The sequence below is a fragment of the Chelon labrosus genome (assembly GCF_963514085.1).
Source record: "Chelon labrosus genome assembly, chromosome: 4".
Taxonomy (NCBI): domain Eukaryota; kingdom Metazoa; phylum Chordata; class Actinopteri; order Mugiliformes; family Mugilidae; genus Chelon; species Chelon labrosus.
In genome coordinates, this window is record NC_140340.1 from 1,780,042 (window position 1) to 1,803,293 (window position 23,252).

The window sequence follows — 23,252 nt, forward strand, 5'->3', positions numbered from 1 at the left end:
TATGTTTGAGACATATATGTGTGTGTGTTGGTGTGTGTGTGTGTGTGTGTGTTCAGACAGAGGAAATGTTCTGGTCGTCTTTCTACATTCTTATGAAATCAGCAGGCCAAGAAGGCAAAGACGCTGACACATTATTCATAGTCTGACCTCCAGTCTCTGTGTTTCAGCTCACGCTAGGAATGTTTTTATAAATGACATACTGGGCTAAAAGTACATCCAGTGTTTTTCTCACATTACGATGTTTTCCTCCGATATACATGAAAACTACAAAAAAAAAACAACGTACAGTTAACGCGACGTTTAAAAATGTCTCCCGATCAGCTGCAGCCCAGAGTGTGATGTGACCGGCTGGACGTCCTTCTCTACGCCAGTCAACAGAGATGACCGTGAAGGCGGTAGGAGGAGCCAGGACCAGAGGGGCGGAGTCACTCCACATGCTGGTGGCGTTCCTCATCCCGCTGCTGTGGCTGCGGCCGTCGGACGCCGACTCCGGTCCGGACGCCAGAGCCTGGAGCCAAACGGGGCCACGGCTGCAGCTCTCCCACTCAGGTAGGAAACACCTGGCGGGATGGTAAGGTTAGCTAGGAGGGGGGAGGGGGGGCGTTACCATTAGCATTAGCATTAGCATCTATTACAGAATTACCGTTAGCATCGATCCAGCATCACCTTTAGTGGCACCGTTAGCAACATTGTTAGCATTGTCACCATTAGCATTGACTTTACGTTGCCATTAGCATTGCTGTTAGTGTCATCTTTACGTCCACATTAGCATCTCCATTAGCATCACCATTAGCATCACCTTTATGTTCCTGTGAGTATCTTCATTAATATCACCATTTGTCTTATCATTCCCATCGCCTTTAGTGTTGCTATTAGCATCTCACCGTTAGCATCGCATTAGCATCTGGTCTGGAGTGTTTGTTGAGTTCCTTTCTCAACAAAGACCCCCAGGCTCTGACCACCAACCAACATTCAGACTAAACTCTCTCTAGTAGTCCAGATACCCAGCGGATCAGCTTCAGTGGAGAGAGGTTTCAGTTTTAGGAAGAGTTCAATTTCTTTGTCTTCTTCTTTTGTGACTTTGTCGGCTTCTTTTAGTAAACATTGTGACTCGTCGATGACCCAGCGCTACTACAGAATGAACTGTCCTGTTAAGGCCCATGTCTGAAACACTGGTTCAGTTAAAGAACTCAACTGAACCTGGATGAAGTTCCTGATGGAAGTGAAATGTTAAAGGTTTTTAGTGTAGAGTCATTTCTTTGGGGGATATATTTCTACCGGAGCTGGAGGGAACTCCTTAACTCCTCCATAAAGATCAATGAAGTAATGTCTCAGAGACACAAAGTGATCTGGTGGATGGGCGACCGTGAAAACGTCCTCTAGTGAACAGTAAAATCACCTTCTTCTTTTCCACATTGTGCCGTGACGTCCTGACTAATGTCGACAGCAGAGGCCTCTTTTTCTTTTTCTACAGTAAAACATTTCACGGGCGCAGCAGGGACGGATAAAATGGCAGATTAACGGGCTAACAGCATGGGAAGTGATGCTGTGATGATGAGGGCCTCGGTTCCTATAAAACAGCTTCCTACCTGCAACCAGCCGTTAACATTTAAGGTTATTTTAGGTTGGACTTTGATTCTTGGTTCCTTTCTGCATCCAGTAACATTTTCAGGAGCTTCTCCACCACAGAGGAACACTGTTTAATAGACTCTGAGCATGTATGTGGGAGCTTTGGACTAGTGGTTAGAGATGCTGTTATGGTGCTGTGAGGTTTGATCACTGGTTCAGTCTCCTCTATGTCTGTGGCTAAAGTGTCCTCGCTTGGATCGGTTAAAATAAAGATGAGTAAAGTCGCAGTCAACGTCATTAACAACGTTCCATCTGGGTTCAACTGATGTTCCAAGCTGCCAGCATGGTGAATTTGGTGCTAGCTTTAACCTAAACCAGCTAAATATTATCCTAAACAAGTGAACATTAGCCTAAAACAGGGAATCTAAGCCAAATTAATATTAGCCTAAACCGACAAACGTTAGCCCTAAACCAGCTAATATTAGCCTAAACCAATGAATATTAGCCTAAACCAGCTAATATTAGCTTAAACCAGTGAATATTAGCCTAAACCAGCTAATATTTGCCTAAACCAGTGATTGTTAGCCTAAACCAGCTAAATATTAACCTAAACCAGCTAATATTAGCCTAAACCAATGAATATTAGCCTAAACCAGCTAATATTAGCTTAAACCAGTGAATATTAGCCTAAACCAGCCAATATTTGCCTAAACCAGTGATTGTTAGCCTAAACCAGCTAAATATTAGCCTAAACCAGCAAAGATTAGCCTAAACCAGCTAAATATTAGCCTAAACCAGCAAAGATTAGCCTAAACCAGCTAACATTAGGTTAAACCAAGTAAAGTTAGCCTTAAACGAGCTAACGTGAATCTAAACCGGCTAATGTTAACCTATATTTCTCAATATTAGCCTAAAACAGTGACCGTTAGCCTAAACTAGCAAATGTTAGCCCTAGAGAAGCTAACATGAATCTATGCTGGCGAATGTTAACCTCAACATTAGCTTAAACCAGCAAATATTAACCTAGTTAAGATACTATTCAACAAAGTTGAGATTTATTTTGTGTGATTAGATCATTTAACTTCAGTAACTTGTGCTGATCGTAATAATAAAGTCATCAGAGAAGAAACTATCAAAGTAAAACAGGAAGAACACATAAAAGTCAAAACCTCAGTAACATGAGACACCTTGGGATTTTCTTCTTTTTATGTTATTTTCAAACATAACTTTCATGCATTTCCAGACATTCTACATCGTTTCCTCTTCCTCTCATTGTGTCACTAACATTCATGTAATTGTTATAAATGTCTTTGACGTCAACAGTCCCACTGGTCTCCAGCTCTTATTATTCCAACGACCCTCCCTCTCACTTTGCTCCAGAAACTCGCTTGTGATGAACAACACAGTCGCTGCTTCACTACACCCATTCATCCTTTGAGTCATTCATCCATTCATTCATTCATTGTGCAGACGGCTCACTAGACAAACATCTCACTAACCAGTGCTCAGTGAAAGCTGCTGGACTAATAGCTGCTGGAGAGGAAGCAGTTGTTGGCTTGACTGGAGTCGCTGGTTGCCAAGAGTCTGTTAATGTGAGTGGAAGTAATTTTATTTCCCTTCAGGTCTAAAACAAGTGTCCATTTAACATGAATTAGTGTGAACGGATCACTTTTCTCGTCCTCTACTTCCTGTCAGAACACATTAGAGACAAACTGTGACAAACAGGAACTTAATCACAGCTCAGTTTTCTTCTCCTGCACAGTCAATGGTGTTTTCAGAGTGGCCTCCATATTGGGTTCAAACTGATTTAGTAGAGCAGATAAAGAGATGTTTAGCTGAGAAGCTGGAGGAGACTCCTGATGTTCTAATGTCTGTCCTCACCTGAAAATACAGTTTGTTTGTTTCAATGATTAAAAATATCCCTCGCAGTTTCTAGTCATAGATTCTGTCACTAATTAACTAACTAAAGCGTCCAGAGTGTTGATTTAACTGGAATGGTAAAGTCAACTGTTGTTATTGATCTAGTTAAGGTTTTTAACGCCCACTTAGACAAGAACGTTCATGGAAATCCACCTGGTTTAGCATCTCCATTAGCATCTCCATTAATAATTTCATTAGTAATTCCATTAGCATCTACAGTAGCATCTACGATAGCATCTACAGTAGCCTCGCCATTAGGATCACCCTTAGCATCTCCATTAGCATCTCCATTAATAATTTCATTAGTAATCCCATTAGCATTTGCTTTAGCCGCTCCATTAGCATCTACAGTTGCATCTACAGTAGCCTCTCCATTAGCATCGCCCTTAGCATCTCCATTAGCATCTGCACTAGAGAGTCTTTGTTGATACCAGAATAGTGTAATAGGGAGGTGGTCATAATGTTATGGCTGATCGGTGTAAAACAGTAGCAGCTCTGTGGTTTCCACGGCAATAAAGAGAAGCAGTGAAATTCATTTAATGGAGGACGTGGCTGCGTCTGTACAGACTGTAAAGGTTTAATGATGCAGGGGCAACGGCTAATACACACTAACACACACTAACACACACTGATACACACTAACACAACAAACAACTACTATATCTTAACTTTTGACTACTTCTTCTGTGGTGTGAACATTAAACTGTGTGTGGTCACTCATCTGGTCCCAGGACAGGAAGCCATGTTTGGTGTATCTGGACTACATTTCCCAGAGTGTGTGCGTGGGTTTGTAGTTCCAGTCGTTCTGACTCTTGTGGAGTGAATCCACCAGAAACACTGAGTTCATCAGGACTGTGGGACGAGACACACCCACTGATTTATCTCCACACACACACATCCAACCATTAACTCCACATCTGCCTCCACGCTGTTAAACATCTGTTCAACATCTGTAGCTCGGTCCGAGGCGTCTCCGTGTTCGTCTTGTTGGACGGAGACGGAAGACTGTCAAAGATTCACTGACGTCCACAAAACCACGAACTGTTACTGAGCTATGAGGACGGTGTGTGTCTCTGTGTGTGTGTGTGTGTGTGTGTGTGTGTGTGTGTGTGTGTCATGGTGTGAACCTTGACCTTTGACCCCGCTGTGATTGTGGTTGGCAGATTTAAAATGAAGGTATGAGGCAACATACGTCAATAGATTGTGTAGTTCCTGCTGTTGTGTTTGGTTTTGTTGTTGTTGTGTTTTTTTCTGGTGTTGCCGTTGTTGCTATAGTGGTCACTAGGGCTGCTGTGTTGCAGTTGTTTTTGTGTTGTTGTCGTCATTGTTGCTCTTGTTGTCGCTGTTACTGCTGTTGTCGTCATTGTTGCTCTTGTTACTGTTGTTGTTGTCAGCACTGTTGCTATTGGTGTTTCTGTTGATGTCGTCATTGTAGTTGTTGTTGCTTTTATCATTATTGTTGCTCTTGTTGTTGCTCTTGTTGTTACTATTGCTGTTGTTGCTGCTTCTGTTGTCTTTTTGTCTTGCTGTTGTTGTTGCATTTGTCATCATTGTTGCTCTTGTCGTTGTTACTGCTGTTGTTGTCATTGTTGTTGATGTCGCTGTTTTTGTTCTTGTTCTTGCCATTGTTGTCGTCATTGTTGCTCTTGTTACTGTTGTTGTCAGTACTGTTGCTTTTGGTGTTTCTGTTGATGTCGTCATTGTAGTTGCTTTTATCGTCATTGTTGCTCTCGTTGTTGCTGATCTTACTGTTGTTGTTGTTGCTGTTATTGTCATCGTTGTAGCTGTTTTTGCCATTATTTTTTTGTCTTGCGGTTGTTGTTGCTTTTGTCGTCATTGTTGCTCTTGTTGCTGTTGTTACTGCTGTTGTTGTCATCACTGTTGCTGTTATTGCTGTTGCTGTTGTTGTTGTCTTTTTTGTTGTTGTTGACGTCGCTTTTTTTGTTCTTGCCGTTGTTGTCGTCATTGTTGCTCTTGTTACTGTTGTTGTTGTCAGTACTGTTGCTGTTATTGATGTTGCCGTTGTTGTGTGTAGGACAAGGATCAGCAAAATGACCGAGAAGAAGAACATGATGAAATAAAATGAAAAACTACAGGGACGTGGTTTGTGGAGAAGTAGAAGAAGAAGAAGAAGTAGAAGTAGAAGAAGAAAAGGAAGGGAGGAGGGATGGAGGAAGGGATGATGTTGGGTAGAGCAGTTTCCTGAGGTTAATGAAGCTGTCAACCACCTGAGATGAAGCAGAGCTGAGAAGCAACAGAGAGGTCGACTGTTAAATGAAACTGTGTGTTTCCTTGTGTTTCTATTGTTGTGGGAACCATTCTCAGTGTTATGATGGAGACGTTTTAGAGTTTTTAAAAAGTTACTGAACCTTTGTGTTAGTTTAGTCTTTTTATCCTGAGCTGCTAGTTATTTACAGACTCAGCTCTAAAAAGAAGAACTCCTTCTCTTGTGGATGAGGTGGAGAGGGAGTGGAGGACGAACACAAATATTTCACTGGTTAACGTCGCTCAGTGGGAGCTGCCGCTGACGGCCTCCATCTTTAACTCGTTACCAGATAAGAGACGCAGGTCACTGATAACGGAGATAAGAGCTCGTAGTCTGACCAGCTACGTGTCCTGATAACAGGTCGTACATCACACACAACCATCACCTGAAACATTTTATACTGCAGTTCTCACACTGGCGGCTCTGGTGGATCTTTGGTAGATCTGGCCTGAGTCCACATGTGGAGGTGGTCTGGGACACATGTGACCTCCTTCATTTGGTAGTGTGAACACACGATGAGTCCTGGGTCACATTAAAGACCACCTACTCAACAGGGCTGATCTGTGGAAGAGGAGTTTAACTCATTCATTCACAAAATGTCCCCAAGTTGTTGTTGTCGTTGTAGTTGCTCTTGTTTATGAAGGCGGTTTAGGATCCTGCGTCAATTTGACGTCGTAGCCTCCCCAGGAATGTAACTGCGCTTCGTGGCGACACAGACCAGCATTAAGAGCTGTGATTGGTCCACTTAGTAATAGTGTGTTTCCTCTTTAGTATTTCCAGCTGCTTCTTCATCTCTGCAATTTTCTAATTGATTGTTTTGGATCAATGAAGATGGAACACATGGAGGAAAGGCTAACTGAGGAGGTTCAGAGGAGATACAAACATTTGTGGGACTCGTCTTAAAAGTTTCAGTGATCATTGATGAAAGTGAAGCATGACTGAATGAATGAATGGATGAATGAATGTCTTTATTGTCATTGCACAAGTACAACGAAATTAAAAGTGCCGTCTCTTAAAGCGCATAAATAACAAGAACATTGGAAGTAGAAACAAAAATGAACCCGAGTGGCAAAAAAGGATACATACGTAGGTTACAGTGTCTAGGTCCTGCAGTACTAATACAGTTTGAAACACAGTTTGGCAGCTCTTTGGTTCAGAAGCAATAAAAATAGACACTATAGCAGTTATACACAATAAAATACAATATATATACAATAAAAGCACACAGTAGCACACTGATAAATGTAATTGGTACGTGAGGAATAGCAGCATTTTAAAACGGTAAACATGGTATCCATGGTCTATGGATATTTATTGTTGATGGTTCTGATCCAGCGGTAGGTAGAGATCCGTTAGAGACAGCAGCTGGTACAATATTCTACTGATATTCTACATGATGGCGCTGCTTATTTACAGACACACAAACTGAGATCAGATCTGTGGACATATTTAAAACTTAAAGTACCTCATCTGTTCCTCTTGACTTTAACACCTTGCTCGGTTTCCCCTCCAGTGTTGACCAAACACTCTCCAAACACTTCAACCTCCTTAAAAGCGAGTGATGCATGACCGTGGTTAGGGTTAGGGCTGTGGTGTGTGGATCTCAGATTACACAATCACAGATACATTCTCTTGTGTGTGTTCAACAAAGGAAACTCCTGCTGGTTCCCGCTGGTTCCCACCGATCACGACCTCTCTTGACACGAGACAGAGAAACATCTGTCGGTTTTATCAGCAGCTGCTACGAACCACTGGGTTTTAATCTAAAAGTAGATGTGAACGACACTATCACCTTCTGTTGACCACTCCTTGTATTCTAACTATTCTATCTGTTCATTATTAATTGTTTTAATTATTAATCTAAAATAAATCAGATCTTATCATGTGAGAGTCTTTCCATCTTGTTCCAAAATGTGGATCATGTCTCCAAGTCAACAACCAGCTGTAGCGTAGCGTAGCACGGTCTGTTTCTGAGTTAGTCAACTATTAACTCATAGAAATCATGAGAATTAAATATTTAGTTTCATCTCTGTGAACACTGAAGTAGCTTAGCATATGTTCTGATTAGCTTAGCTTAGCATAAGCTCTGGAGGCGGTTGGAAACACTTAAGCACCAATATCTTCCTGAACTAAACTTCGTGTTTTCCTCATTTCCACTCAGTCAAAGTGGAATATTATTTAATTTAACCGTTTTTATTCAAGAAGACACCGTCGGAGGCTTGGCTGTGAAATCTTCAGTCAGATTTATGCTTCTGGAGTAAAGAGACATGACATTAATGCTAGTAAAGTACCACTACATGCCCTGAAGCAAAGTTAAACAGTAAAACAAATAAAATTGTTCCTGTAAAGTTTCAGATGTTGATGCAGATTTATTTTTTCTCCCATTATTTAAAGTTTATCCTCTCCGTCCTTAAGCCCATCCCCCGACTTTCACTGTTGTCATCATCATTATAATAATAATCACAGGAATGTGAACCTCTACATCATCTTTTACCCAAAATCAGGCCACATTCCTGCGCTGACGTCAGTTAATGAGCAGAGGTTTGAGTTCATCAGCCGCTCTGTCGCTTCTTCCCATAAACAGCAAAGACATGAGAACGAAATATTCTAAAACGGCTCGTGGAAAGAGACGGACTGTCCCTCCCTGAGGACTCTTTAATAAAGTGTCCTCCTTTTAAACACTCTTCAGTCTGTTCGCTTATTAGAAACCTGATCTGCTTTATAGTTTTAACTGAAGTGTCATTAACACAGACATAGAGATCCAGACAGTTAAACTCAACCTACTTCTTAAGGTTTCTGGATATTTAACCCTCAGGCAACAGTTTAATTTACTACCCTCTGGATTCATTAAGGACAAAAATGTTCACATCCAAAAAAATGCTATAAAAACTTAACTTTTTTCCACATAAATCTCTTCAACACTTTACAAAGCTACCAAAAATTCAATCATTTTGAAACCCTAATATTGCAGAATGAATGTTTATATTGTGTCATGGCTGTGAGATTAAACAATGTTGTTATAATGGGAGTCAATGGGACATGTTTGTCCACTAATGACTCTAGAGGATGGTACATTTTAAATCTGATGCCACACAAAAACTAATAATTCATCTAAATCAATATTTTAGATAATCTTGGTCACACCCAGGACTGATTTAAAAAAAACAACAGTGACTTTAAGTAATCAAACTGGACTTTAAAGGGTTAAAATCCTGGTTTTGTAAAGTTCTGAAGTAGTTTAAGAGATTTATGATAAGAGATTCTCACAGTGTTCTGTTGACCTATTTGAATTTTTATTTTTTGAATTTCAAACTTTGTGTGGGGAGAGAATTTTTATTTTGCCATATGCACTAACAGAGCCAAAATGATAATTACGGCCTGATGAGGAGAAAACATGTCCTTAATGATGCCTGAGGGTTCATTGAAATTCCTGGATCTTATCAGGATCAGAGTCTGGTAACACTTCATTGCGATTTCATCAGAGAATACAACACCTCTGCATTATCTGGCTCGTACTCCAGCCAATCAGAGACATTTAGGTGGAAACTAATTCTAATTCTGAAACTAATTTTTTTCTTTTTGTGATAGATGGACACAATGAATAGATTCACCTTCACTTAGTTTTCATTTTATTTAAGTTTGAACACAATCAAGAGGTCAACACCTGTATGACTGCTGTTATTCTTCTGTCCAAACACCACATTAAGCCCCGCCCCAAAACGATCTGATTGGTCCAGCAGATCTTTGCTGGAGCAAAATCAGTTCCCAACAGAGAGACTCCAGATAAACTTTACTTTACAGAAACACAACGTTCTTGCAACGTTTGGTAGAGAAACATTTAATGGTCACCACCAAAAACATGTGCAGCATAAGAAAATATTATCACCACATAAAGTTGTTAAAGCAAACGATTGTCCCCTTAATCCAGGGGTGTCAAACTCATTTTAGTTCATGGAGCCACATACAGCCCAGTTTGAGGTCAAGGGGGCCGGACCAATTATACGATAGCGTATTTACCTATAAATAACGACAACTCCAAATGTTTCCCTAAACCCCACATTTCTTAAAAAAAAGAAATGCAATTTCTGTTTAGTTCTAGGTTTCAGTTGTTATGTCCACAAATATGTGTGTACCCTTGGAATAGCAGTTAATTTTATTGGAAGAATTGCAGTTAATGTCTCCAATGTAATTTTTGCACTTCACAAATTCATCCCGCGGGCCAGATTAGACGCTCTGGTGGGCTGGTTTTGGCCCCCGGGCCGTATGTTTGACACGTATGCCTTAAGCCATCCAGTAGTGATGCATTCCCATAAGCCCTTATTTTACATTGTGTGTTTTAGTTCTGTTTGGGAAATGGTGGCGTGCTAACATGCTAAGCTAACCTCGAACGTGGTAAACGGATGCTGTGAGGTGTGGCTGCAGACTTGGAATAGAGGTTGACGAGACTGAACCAGAGAAGTGAGCTTAACAACCAAACTGTGCAGATGTTTCAATGTGTTTGTTTATGGCGAGCATTGGATTGGCAGGAGGTGGTTGGGGTGGATGAAGGGGCACAATGCAAAGAAACCAAAACTGAAAATAAAAAGACCTTTATGGTGAAGGTTTGAATTAGGACGGGGTTAGGGGTTAGGGTTGAGGAATTTATAAAGTAAATGTGATGTCCTCTTTAATAGGAACATGAGTTTGTGTAAACTGTCTGAAGTGGAGACTCTGGCTGACATTTCAAGAGACGCCATCGTTCTTCGTCCCTCTCCAGAAGAAACGTTTCTCCGTCTTGTACGATGCTGCAGATGCCGACGTGAACCATCTGGCCTCGCTGCACCAGCTCTGTTTTACTGCAGACTCACGTTATCTCTCGGTCTCACGGTTTGGTCTTTATCAGGATAACTAAACGACCCACGAGAGAATGAGCTCAGGCCTGAACTGTGGACAACCCAGAGCTCTTAATGTCAAACCACTTCAGTTCCTTTCAGTCTGCAGCTCAGAGCGGCTTCTTTTTTCCTTCTGTGTTTTCTTCATGAATCTTTTTCATCTTTGTTCCAGTCTGATTCAACAGGAACTTTTCTAATAACAGTTAAATGTCCATTGACAGCACGCCTGGTTTCCTTTCATAAATACTGAATGTGTTTCATGAGGATGATGACTGGCAGGTTGAAGAGCTCGCTGTCCTCTCCCATCTGTGTGGTCCTGCTTTTAGACCGACTGAAGAAACTTCTTGAGTCTTCTCGAGTCTCTGCAGAGAAAAGAGGAATGAAAAGAAAAAGAGAGCACTGATGAAAACATTCTTCTCTGATTATACACGACAAGCTGTTTGGAAATGAGGCGTTTCTTTGGTTTCTTACAGTCGTTTGAGGAGAAGAGGCCGTGAGGGTGGAGGGGGCTTTCAGAATAAAGAGAGTAGACGGCGTCTGAATGAGTTGGTGAAGTGTAATTATTTGCAGATGAGTGTGGTCCTTCACATGTTATTCACTCTAGTATTCACCTGGTGGCCGATCAGAAGAGACCTCGAAGCATTAAAATGTAGAACCGGTTTGTTTTATTTGTCTTCTCTAACGTGTTCTTTGGATGTCGAACCGCTGTCAGGTTTTTATTTCAATGCGTCTCATTCAGGTGAAGCTCGTTGGTGGACGGCTGGGCGTCGGCTGTGTTCCGAGGCGTGAACGTCTTCTTTGTGAAAAGCATAGTCTGTATATAAATATGGACAATACGTCTCCACTTCCTCTCATTGGTCAAACTGACTCTATTTTCCCGGGGATATGGGCGGCGCCATCTTGTGAGTTTGGATCCAGAGTCTGATCAGTACGGTCTGAGGGCGGAGCCACGTGGAGCCGTGATATTGATGCCCCGCCCACACTTCCTCCAGACTCACTCATGTTTTAGTTTAATTAATACTACGCTCTGCTCTACCTCCACCTGTTACAAGGAGATGTTCGATTAGACACTTGACATGTTTATTTAAATTGTTTTTACACAGCTTTACGGAGCGGTTGGCATGGCAACTGATAGTCGCCATTATGTCACATCCTGTTTCTATAGCGTCAAATAAGTAAAATGAAACTTATCCAAAAAAATTGAACATTTATCAACATTATATTAACTACCTAAAATGACAGAAACCATCCTTGAAAAAAATGTGTATTTTAGTGTTTTAGTTTGACCAAAGTCCCGCCCACTAACATGGAGGGGGTGGGGCTTATGACCTATACTGCAGCCAGACACCAGGGGGAGCTCTACTTGATGTGGCTTCACTTTAGAGGAGCTGTTCCATCTTTATACAGTCTGTGATGAAAACTCAAACCTTAGGGAGTCTTAGGGTGCGTTCACATTCAGGTTGTTGTTCTGAAACCAGGAGTGTTAATAGTCTGTGCCTATTTTTAATTAATTTATTTCATTTTTTTGTATTTTTTTTGTGAAACAAACTGTAAAAACCAACTGTTATTCGACTTTTATTTTTAAACGTTAATATCAGACATCATTTTTTTTCTACTAATGTGATCTAAGAACTGGTAATCACTCTGATCTGGAACAAATGAGCTGAGCTGAGTACCACTAACATCTCATCATATACACATGAACATTATTTTCTACTCACAGCCTGGATGCTCGATCAAACCGAACATAACAGAACAGAAAGAAACACCAGAGACCACACTCAGTCACGATGATGATGATTATTTCCTGATTTCCTGAGTTTTTAGTTAAAAATTATTACCAGTCACGAAACTGTTTTTGTAGAACGCAACATCTCTTTACTGACGTTAAACACTGGATCTAATTACATCCTGGGTCACAAAGAAATATCAGTGTGGAAACAACTTTATTTATTTAATTAACACATATTCCTTCCTAATGCCTTTAAGCATATTGAGGACATTATGTTGAAGAAGTCGTGTTGCCTGTGAGAAGAGGTTGTAAATCCTACGTGAAAATACAAGGAGCATTTAAAGATTGTTTTTAGGTTAAAGAGGGTTTTAAGGGTTGTTTTTAGGCTAAAGACTGTTTTTAAATCCTTATAAGGGGATATAAACCTGTGTCTTTGGTTTTCTAAGAGTTTTTCTATAAGTTAAGGCCCTAGTGAGAATTGAACTCACGACCCCTGGTTTACAAGACCAGTGCTCTAACCCCTGAGCTATAGAGCCACACTTTTAGGGGTAAGAGCCAAAATGGCCTGAGTTCCTCTAACCACTAGCTACTAGATTTTATTTATGAAAAGCAAACATGGTCTTTGACTGGGAGCAGAGTTTAGACTTGAGCTGAAACATGAGCAGAGAACCGTGACCACAACAGAAACACCACAACATCTGGACGCTGGCTAGCAGCTAGCCGATAGCAGATAGCAGCTAGCGGCTAGTAGCTATCAGAGCTGGTGTTTCAAATACATAAAGAGAATAGAAAAGAACTTTCATGAGATTAAAGTGAGTTTTAAATTAATTAAAGCACTAATAATAATAGAAAGAAAGAAATCAGAAAAAGAAAAGGGACACTAACAGAAAACTGAAAAGGAAATTAAATTAAAATGAGAAGCCTTTAACCACAGAGTACTCAGACCAGGCCGAGGCAGGTTCATGTCTATCTGAAGAGGTTTCGTTCCGGATGTGTGGCGGCAGCGCTGTCAAATAAACAGAGAAGAAGAGGAGAGGCGAAGGGGAGGCACTGCTACCTGAAATCACTAGAATAACAAACACAGGACTCTGGTTTCAGACTTCAGCAGGAATTATGTGTTACTCTAAACCTCGATCTCATTACCAGGAAAACATCACCTCACCGAGGGAGGAAACCCTGAGGTCCAGTTAACGTTCTCAGCTGGAGGGAAACAAAACGAAATATTTCAATGATGTGACGCAAGTTCATTAAATCACAACCATTTAAGTTTCGCTGTGCAGTTTTAGAGACCTCTCTGCTTCTGTTTTCTTCTCTAAATGTTGTCTTATGTGACCGAGACTCTATAGTTGAGCTACATCAAGTACAATTTGTTGTGTTTAATGCAATCTTTCATTTGTCTCGTACCAGAAACATGCGTCGCTGAGCTTTTTGATCCGAAAACCATCAATTAAATATGAATATATTAAGCTATAAATGGAAGGTAACAAACTAGGCGTCACCTAACCAATAATAAAAACATTAGGCTCTGAATTTAAGATGATTTTATTTTGGGGCAAAAGTGGGGAGACCTCATCTTTGAAACTTTTGTAAAAAATGTACTCATTGTTTTGAAAAGACATAAAAAAGTAGGTCACTATAGGTTCAATAACATTAGATATTACAACAAAAAGGCTCTAAAACCTGTCCTAAAATACAGCAAACATAAATAAAACCAAGTAATTTAAAGTCTCCTAAAGCCTTGAGGTAAAATAACTTCCACTAGCATCATTTAGTTTGTTCTTTAACAGCTAACATTAGCTAACGTAGCTAGCAGTGTACGTTGAACCAAGTCTAGTGTGAGCACCACCTGTCGACCTGTTTGCTTAGCAAGGAGGCTGAAAGAACATGACTAAGCTAACAGTTAAAGCATTAACACTTAATAACCAGTCAACTTACTAAAATACACAGAGTTTCCTTTTCTAGAGTTTTTTTCTAGATTTTTATCTGTCATTTTATACGACATTAGAGGGTAACTAAGTTAATTTGGACAATGCATTTTGTCTGTGAGCTGGAGATTTCTGCCTGGGGCCCCAAAACGACTCCACACACTCATGTTTCCATGCACACCTGGACACGATAGCTCTAAAAGCAATCACGCTAACCACAAAGTAGCAGAAGAAATCTGCTTCCAGCCCCCGAGTCTGTTCAGTGTAACCCAGCTTTGATCAGAGTCCAGTCGGCTGCAGGCAGCATCTTCACTCCAGAGGTCCTCGCTCTGCTTTTAACTCTACAGCCAAACATTCGTGGACAGCACTTGACGATGATCTCTGTTATTTATCTAAGCATCAGACGTTGGTTATGATCTCATTAAAGTGGGATCAAGTTAAAGCCGTTAAAACATTTTCACCGACTTCTCTGGTTCAGCAGCAAAGAGCTGAAGTAGCAGCTGAAACACATTCCGCACTCACTTCATCATGATGCATTTTTATTTAATGTCCATCAGATAACAACTTACATGTTTAGACTAGTGTTAGCTGGTTTAGGCTAAAGTTAGCTGTCTTAGGTTTAAGCTAACATTGTTTAGGCTAATATTAGCCTGTTTATGTTAGGCTACCATCAAATTCACCATGCTGATAGTGGGCTTGGATCATCGACTGAGTGTTGTCTGGTTTAAGTTAATCCGATGTAAGCTAACGTTAGCGAGTCTAACCTAAAATTGACTGGTTTATGCTAATGCTGGTGAGGTAAGGCTAACGATTGTTGGTTTATGTTTAAATAACCTGGTTTAGGATGATGTTTATTGGTGTAGGCTAATGTTAGTTGGTTTATGCACATGTTTGCTGGTTTAAGCTAACGCTAGCTGGTATAGGCTAACGTTTACTGGTTCAGGTAATGCTGATAGCAGCTTGGACTGTCGAGCTAACCCAGATGGAGTGGCGGTGTCAGTAGCGTTGACGGTATTTCCTTTTCAAACAGAAGAAGAGCTAGCTCTGTTCATACCCTAGAGAATCACTTTAAATGAAGACAGTCTTAGTTTGAGTAAATGAACAGATGTTAGAGGATCAACACAAATCCTTTAGATTAAGTTTGTTGACTTTAAATGTTTTCTTTTTGATTTTGTGCACCGTGGATATTAAAAAATAGTGAAGCTGTTTCTGTGTTTGTATCCGAATGAAAAGGCCACAGGAAAGTGCACGGAGCAAGAAAAAGCCAAGACAGTGATGTGATTTACTGATTTTTAGGCCTTGAGCTGTTTGAGCAAGTGGAACGTTTTCAGACCTCATGAGTGACAGCGACCTCACCCATGCTGCCCATGCTAAGAGGGGGGAGATAGAAACAGTTTAGATAAGAGCTGACAGGATTCCTCACCTGTCACAGTCGGGCCGGCCTGCTCTCCGTCGTATACTTCCTGCCAAATACCAAACGCATTATGACACAGAAAACCACACACATACGGAATCAATACGGATGGAGTGTGTTTGTGTGAGAGAGGGAAAACATCTGGTTCTCTGCTGAACTTTGACAGGAGGCGTCTGGCGGCAGCGCTGACCGACCTGACAGCCACGCCATCAGAGAGGTAAAACCTAACATTTAGAAATACCTGCGACGTTTCCTGGAGATCTTATAACAGAGTTAGGGGTCATTCAGGAAGGTTAAGTGGTTCATGTAGAGGTTTTTGTGGTCTTTGGTGAGGATCCAGGGGTTCGTCTAAAGGTTTTGATGGTCGTCAGAGGTTTATGGGAGATTTGTTGGTCATTGAGGACACTCCAGGGGTCCTTGTCAAGGCCCTGATCACAAGTGGTTTTTAGTACCTGTGTTCAGACCTGGCATTAATGAATACATCTCATCTCAGCTTCTCTGTGATAAATTCCAACATTATCTGGGGCACAGCGGAATATTTTAACAGCTGCTGTCTCTAATGGATCTCTACTGCTGTTTCAGAACCAAGAACAACATTGGTTTTTGGCACATGTTAAGTTATTATCTATTTATCTCCGCCCTGACGTTAGTTATTTTATAGACCTGCACAAAACTCTGATTATGACTTGAACCCTGGAAGCTTCCATATGCATCTTAATCTCTGATAATAAATGAAATAAAGACACAGGGAGTTAATAATCAACATGATCACACCCGTAAATGATGAATCCCACTCATCCTCCTCATATTCTTATTTCTAGTTTAGTTTGGTTCTCAGCTCCAAGGCCAGAATCTTTTAAAAGGCTCTCATTACTAATGAACAGACATCACTGATTCATGTGATCATTTCTACTAGTGGTTGAATGAAGGAGTTAAACTCCTCTTCCTCAGATCAGCCCTGTTGAGTAGGTGGTCTTTAATGTGACCCAGGACTCATTGTGTGTTCACACTACCAAAGGAAGGAGGTCACATGTGTCCCAGACCACCTCCACATGTGGACTGACACCAGATCAGTGTTCACACCTGGACCTGTTTAACCTGGACACTAGAGACCAGATCAGTTTTCACACCTGGACCTGTTTAACCTGGACTCTAGAGACCAGATCAATGTTCACACCTGGACCCGTTTAACCTGGACACTAGAGAGCAGATCAGTGTTCACACCTGGTCCTGTTTAGCCTGGACACTAGAGACTAGATCAGTGTTCACTCCTGGACCTGTTTAACCTGGACACTAGAGACCAGATCAATGTTCACACCTGGACCTGTTTAACCTGGACACTAGAGACCAGATCAGTGTTCACACCTGGACCTGTTTAACCTGGACACCAGAGACCAGATCAGTGTTCACACCTGGACCTGTTTAACCTGGACACCAGAGACCAGATCAGTGTTCACACCTGGTCTTAAAGCTGGGCGGGGCCAAAGTTTTGATCACTGAGGAGGTTTTTGTAGAAATCAGGAAGTCTTGTGGCAGATTTAATGTTCATTAAAGAAGTGATTCCTGTAGAATCTTTGGTGAGAATTTAGTTTTTGGTCTGATTATGACTTTGCTTCACTTTGGCTCTAAAGAGTAAATATAAAATCTTTTTATAAGAAGATTTTTCAAGTAAACAGCTTGTTCCAAAATCTGGACCATGTCTCCAAGTCAACAAGCAGTTGTTGATGGTTCTGATCCAGCGGTAGGTAGAGATCCATTAGAGACAGCAGCTGCTACAATATTCTACTGACCACATGATGGCGCTGCTGATTTACAGACACACAAACTGAGATCAGATCTCAAGTGCTGGCTGGGGACGCATGTGGAGACACATTTAGATTAAGACCAGGTGGAGACACAAGGATTTAGAGATGGACAGGTGAGACCAGATTACCCAGAACACGTGTTAATACATTCACCACATGTCTCAAAACTACACGTAAGAGGTAAATCTATCTTTAGTTAAAATATGCTCTTATGGGACCACACACTGCTTCCTGTTAGCACATGCTAACACTTCCAGAAGACCAGAGGGAGCGCAGCATCTCTCAGCTCCATGTGTTCAAGGTTTGGACTGAAATGAAAGCGTTCAGTCTGTGGGATGATAGAAACCAAACCACGGCCGTCCTGACACCGTGACCCGTGAGGAGATGGTGAAACATTCCCTTACTTTCCATCCATTTGCACGTGAAGCTGAAGAACTCCCAGCTGAACGCTAAATTAGTTTTAGTTTTTTTAGGCACACACATCTCACATTATCGACCTCCCGCGAGACATGAAGGCAAAACGCTCTTAAAGATTCTGACAGGCCTGATGGGATGTGTTTAAAACTGTGTGTGTCAGTAAAACACTCCTCAGGGTTCATTCAGCTTCTACACAGCAAGTTAAAAAGAATAAACACAAAGCATAAGGAGGATAAAGACGACTGGGATTCATTAAAATTACAATATAGAGAAAACGTGTATAACCAGATGAGAAAGATGCTGAGTAAAGTATCTCTACTATAATCTGTTGTTTGGAGTGAAGTGTTTGAACGTCAGCGTGGATCTGGATCCAGTAAAAACTTTTAAAATGTCAAAGGTTGATGCGTTTAAAGTTAATTAAATAAATCTGCTTGTTTCCATTAGTGGTTCCTCCTTTGTTCTCAGAGATCTCTTCATATTCTTTATTCTGATTTTTATTGATATTCTTCAGCAGTTAGTTGTTTAAGCCTCTGTGTTCAAGGTTAGCTTAGCATGTTAGCATGCCAACATTTACTAAAGAGAACTAAACACAACCTAAAGCAGGGCATGATGGGAATGCGTCGCTGCTAGCCATGCTCCAATCAGGTTCCAGCTTTTATCTCAAGTCACATGAAACACACACGTCTGAACACACAAACAGGATTAATGAAGCAGATCAGGTTTTAATTACGTCAGTGATTGGAGGCAATCAGTCACACACACGGACACGTCTTCACAACCAGAGAGACTCACAATGAACATGGAGGGCACAACCAACACACAACCATCACATAACTTAATTTGACTTCCTGTCGTCCATTACATTTTGTCTTTTACTTTGTGATGTTTTTTTTGTCTCTTAAAGAAAGTTGAGTGTCCTCAGTGAGACTGTGTGAAGACATGTCCATCTAACCACATGAGTAACACAACACAGGGGAACACACACAACCAACACATGGGAACACGCCCACTCATGTGTGTGCTGTGCAGGTGTTTGGCATCAACCCAGAGTCTGAACTCTTCAACAAATGTTTGCCATTATCCACAGCACTCTCTTGTCTTCACACACAGACACACACACAGACACACACATGTTCAGATTCCAGGGTTGGAGGAAGTGATCCTGTTGATTGGACTCTAACGAGACATGACTTTAATTTAATTTACACAAACTGAACTCAACAACAGTCTGATGGAAGCACGACATGTACCTGACATGTTGTCAAGTCTCACAACCACCACACAACCAACACACAAACACAAAACTATGACACAACCGCCATATAACCAACACACAACCAACACACAACCAGCACACAACCAGCACACAACAAACACACAACCAGCACACAACAAACACACAACCAACTCACAACCAGCACACAACCAGCACACAAACACCACACAATCAACACACAACCAGCACACAACCAGCACACACACAACACACACACCACACACACCACACAACCACCACACAATCAACACACAACCAACACACAACCACCACACAAAACACACAACCTCCATATAACCAGGGACTATCTTCACACACCTTTAGGCAAAGAGACACAAATCAACCATCAAGAGAAACACAATGACGACAAAGGAATGTTAAACAACTGGAGAATGACCCAAAATCAACACAAACAGATAAACTTGTATCATGTTGTGTCTCTTTATGGTTGTCTTGTTGTGTAGTGTCCCTCTGGGACTCTCTCTTGTCCCTTTGTGCTCTCCCTTTGGGAAAAGAGACACAAAACAAGCACGGGGACACAAAACAACCAGAGACGGATCCAAAATGTCCACAGAGGGACGTAAAGTAAATACCCAGAGCTGGATCACTGCCATGAAGAAACACAGCAGACACACAACGATCATAAAGAGACCCTGAGCCTGGGGGGGCGATATCAGAGACGTGGGGGTCCAGCAGAGCTAAAAGCTCTACCTGAATCAAGACGTTTAGAGGTCACGACCTTCCTCCATTAACCAATCAGCACTAATCCAGATCAGCGCCGGCCAATCAGAATCAATCAGCGTCAGCTCTGAGCGAATGACATCCAGACCCACCGATCAAATAATCCTCTGGAGACTGAGCAGCTTTAATCTTCAGAAACTTTCCTCCCAGCGATCGGATCTGAATCATGTTTTCACAGATCGTACAGATTGAAAACAGCTGACGTTAAAGAACTGTGAGAGGTTTATCAGGAATATTTATGGAAACCCTGGAGGTCAGGAAGTGGCAGATTTGTGATGTGGAGTTATTTTTTATTTTCCACCGTGTCCCCCCCCAGGGAGCGTCCTCGGAGACATCTCCTGCTAAGTTTCCCTTCATCGTCTGCTCTGTTTCCCATCGCTGCTGCACTTGATGGATGAGCCTCCAGGACTCTGAGCCAAGTGTAGCAGGTCCATAAAATGAGGTCCTGCAGAGATCTGGGCTGAGATCTGGTTGCCTCTCATCGGCTACGATTGCCTCGACAATATCTCCAATCGATCATCCTGATCTGAGATTGGCTGTTACCATGGACACTGGATAAAATGATCTGAACACCCGTCATTGTAGAAGTTTGTCGATGAAGTGGTTCTGCTGCTGTGAAGCGTCAAATCTGCAGGAAATAGAACAGAAGAAGAAGAAAAAAACAAAGTTGAAACCAGTTCAGCTAGACTAGTTGGGTTTTATCCAAAGCTTCAGTTCTAAAACACTGCTGGGGGAGAACATCTGTGGATGGTACATGGTCTAATGGTGCTGTTGAAGCGTCAAAATGGGTTTAGAACTTACGTTGACTGTAATTGGTTGATCGGTTGAAGCGTCGGGCATCCGCTTGTCGCTTCATATCACCAGCTTCCGTTGAAAGTGCAGTGAGGACGCACAGAGATCCAGCTCGTCAGGAAGTGATTCAGTCGTCCACCTACACCTGAAGGACAAAGGACACTCCTCCTCTAGAGGACAACAGCGTCCACGTTTTATCCAGAGAAGACAGAAGGTTTGAAAGAGGAGTAACGGAAGACGTCTTATATCAAACTGGAGGATGGATATGGCGTTCCTCAGGGGTCCGTTTTAGGACCAATTTTCTTTTCTTTGTACATGCTTCCTTTGGGAGACATCATTCGCTGGCTTGGTGTCTCCTTCCACTTTTATGTGGACAATACTCGGCTCTACCTGCCTTTTAACTCATCAGACATGGGAACCTTGAGTTCATTACACAACCGTCTACATGACATCAAGAACTGGATGAACAACAAATGGAAATTATTGTTATTGGACCTCAACAGATACCAGAACAAGTTCTACCGTTGGCTGGTTCCTTTTGCAAGAACATCAGTCCTGTTGTGAAAAACCTTGGTGTCTGGAAAGGTCTGAGTCCCATATCACCTGGACAGTTCAAACTAGTTTTTACCATCTGAGGAACATTTCCATCATCTGGCCAATTATCTGTCCCCAAGAAGTTTCATGGACAACTCTTGTTAGAGAACTATTCATTGGAGAATGAGGACAGTCCAATCACAGGTGAGTATCAGGACATTAACAGACTCTAGTCATGTGACCTTCAGGTGAGGTGGACACCACCCACTGATGTTCCTGTTTAAACCCAAACTTCTCCACCGGTCCTTGAGGATCTAGGACTTGGATGAAACGTCTTCTAGAAACTCTACAAGTCCAGATGTTTTTGTTTTTGGATATTCCCCTGAACGTGTAGCTTGTTGCTGTCTCAATGCTAATGCTAACATAGCTGTCTCATAAAAGGTTAACCCCTGCTCTCACCTTGAGTCTGGATCCAGGTTTTCCAGATAGTGTGGATCATTTATTTCCAGACTGAATCAGATTCTCGTGTTTTACTGCTGGAGAGATCATTCATGCCACTGCAAATGGTTTAAAGACATTCTCATTTAGTTTTTCTTCTCCAAATATTTTGAAATCCACATATTTCGGTTGCACGCCCAGTAAACACCACGAGCAGTTTCTAAACCCTGGCTCTGATCATGAATCATCTTGGGGACAGATGTTCAGACTGTGTTGTAGATTGATGGCAGATCATATTTCAGACCACCTCCTCTGTTCAGAGACATAGATCTTGTCCCGTTCATTGGAGAAAAAATAAAAACAGATTCCTAGAGTCACAGGTGAGCTTCAGGTGGACAAAACCAACAGGTGATAAAAACCTAAAGTCCCCACCGGTCTGTTGGAGCTGGAGACCTGGAGGAAACGTCTTCTAGAAACACAACAAGTCCAGATGAGTTTGTTTCATCTTTGTTTTTTTGGGATAGAAGATTCTCTCCAGTCCTGAATGTGTAGAGTCTTAGAAGGCGACCAAGATGTCTCCACGTCTCCAACGTTGCCGTCCACATGGATTCCTATCTCCTCACCTGATGTTTACCAAACACGCTCACAAACTATGGATTCATTCCAACCAGAGACAAGCCTGCAGATCAGGAGTCGGTGGAGTCTGAATGAGAAACGAGCTGCGAAGATCTCGTTGGAAGATCGTGACCAGATGTTAGATCTGATTTCAGAGCCGGCCCTCTGACACCTTCAAATGTCTCTTTAAAGGTTAAGACTGAAAGGTTCGGGTTAAGGTTAGGGCGTATCATCGCATGCGTGAAAGGATTCCAGCGTGTCCGGGACATCTGTTAAAGGACGGAGCGTGGAGGCGTTTGGAATCTTTCGGGTGATTCACAACATATAATGTTTTCCAGGACTCTAATCACGTCTGCACGTACAGGAGTGAGGGGCTTTTACGAGGAGGACCCGTCCGTGGCTGCAGCTCGTAGGTGAAGACGGTGATTCAGTCGCCTTTTAAAGCCGTGATGCATGACGTCCCTGAGAATTCACTGAGCTGCTGCAAAGAGGAAACACATGCGAAGAGACAAAAGCAGGCAAATCAACACATGTTCAGCATTTAGAGAAAATGATGCACAGACTAGAACAAGAATGTTTCACGATGGAATGATAAACTCGGCCTGACCGCGACTGTTGTGGTGGTGTTGGGAAAGAAGGTTTCTGTTTATTAGTTCTTTGTTTTTTTGGCATCTGCATCGACAACAAGTGCAGCTCATTTCCACAGGAGTTGTGTTGTGTTTGTAGCGTTTTGTCTAAATCCTAACACATACTCTGCTTCTGAAAGTCAAGTTTCTTTTGCAAAGGAACTTTTAAAGACGTGTTTTGTGATTCAGATAAAGAGTGGCGTCCTTCCATCTGTCTATTAGACTCAGTAGCATCAACAAATTAACACAAAAAGAGACATTTCTATGTTATTTATTAATATTTTCAGCGCTTTTCTGTGAAACTCGTTAAA

The 23,252-nt window shown here is 41.7% G+C and overlaps 1 protein-coding gene across 1 annotated transcript in view; it reads left to right on the top strand.

Annotated features, from left to right (window-relative positions):
* Window positions 1–200: 200 nt before the first annotated feature.
* Window positions 201–23,252, top strand: part of LOC311487406 (semaphorin-3D) — a 49,716-nt gene continuing 26,664 nt past the window's right edge. The window contains exon 1 of the mRNA XM_084543672.1: window positions 201–549. Within this exon, the coding sequence (XP_084399798.1) occupies window positions 381–549 (169 nt within the window). The 5' untranslated portion in view covers window positions 201–380. The remainder of the gene's footprint in view (window positions 550–23,252) is intronic.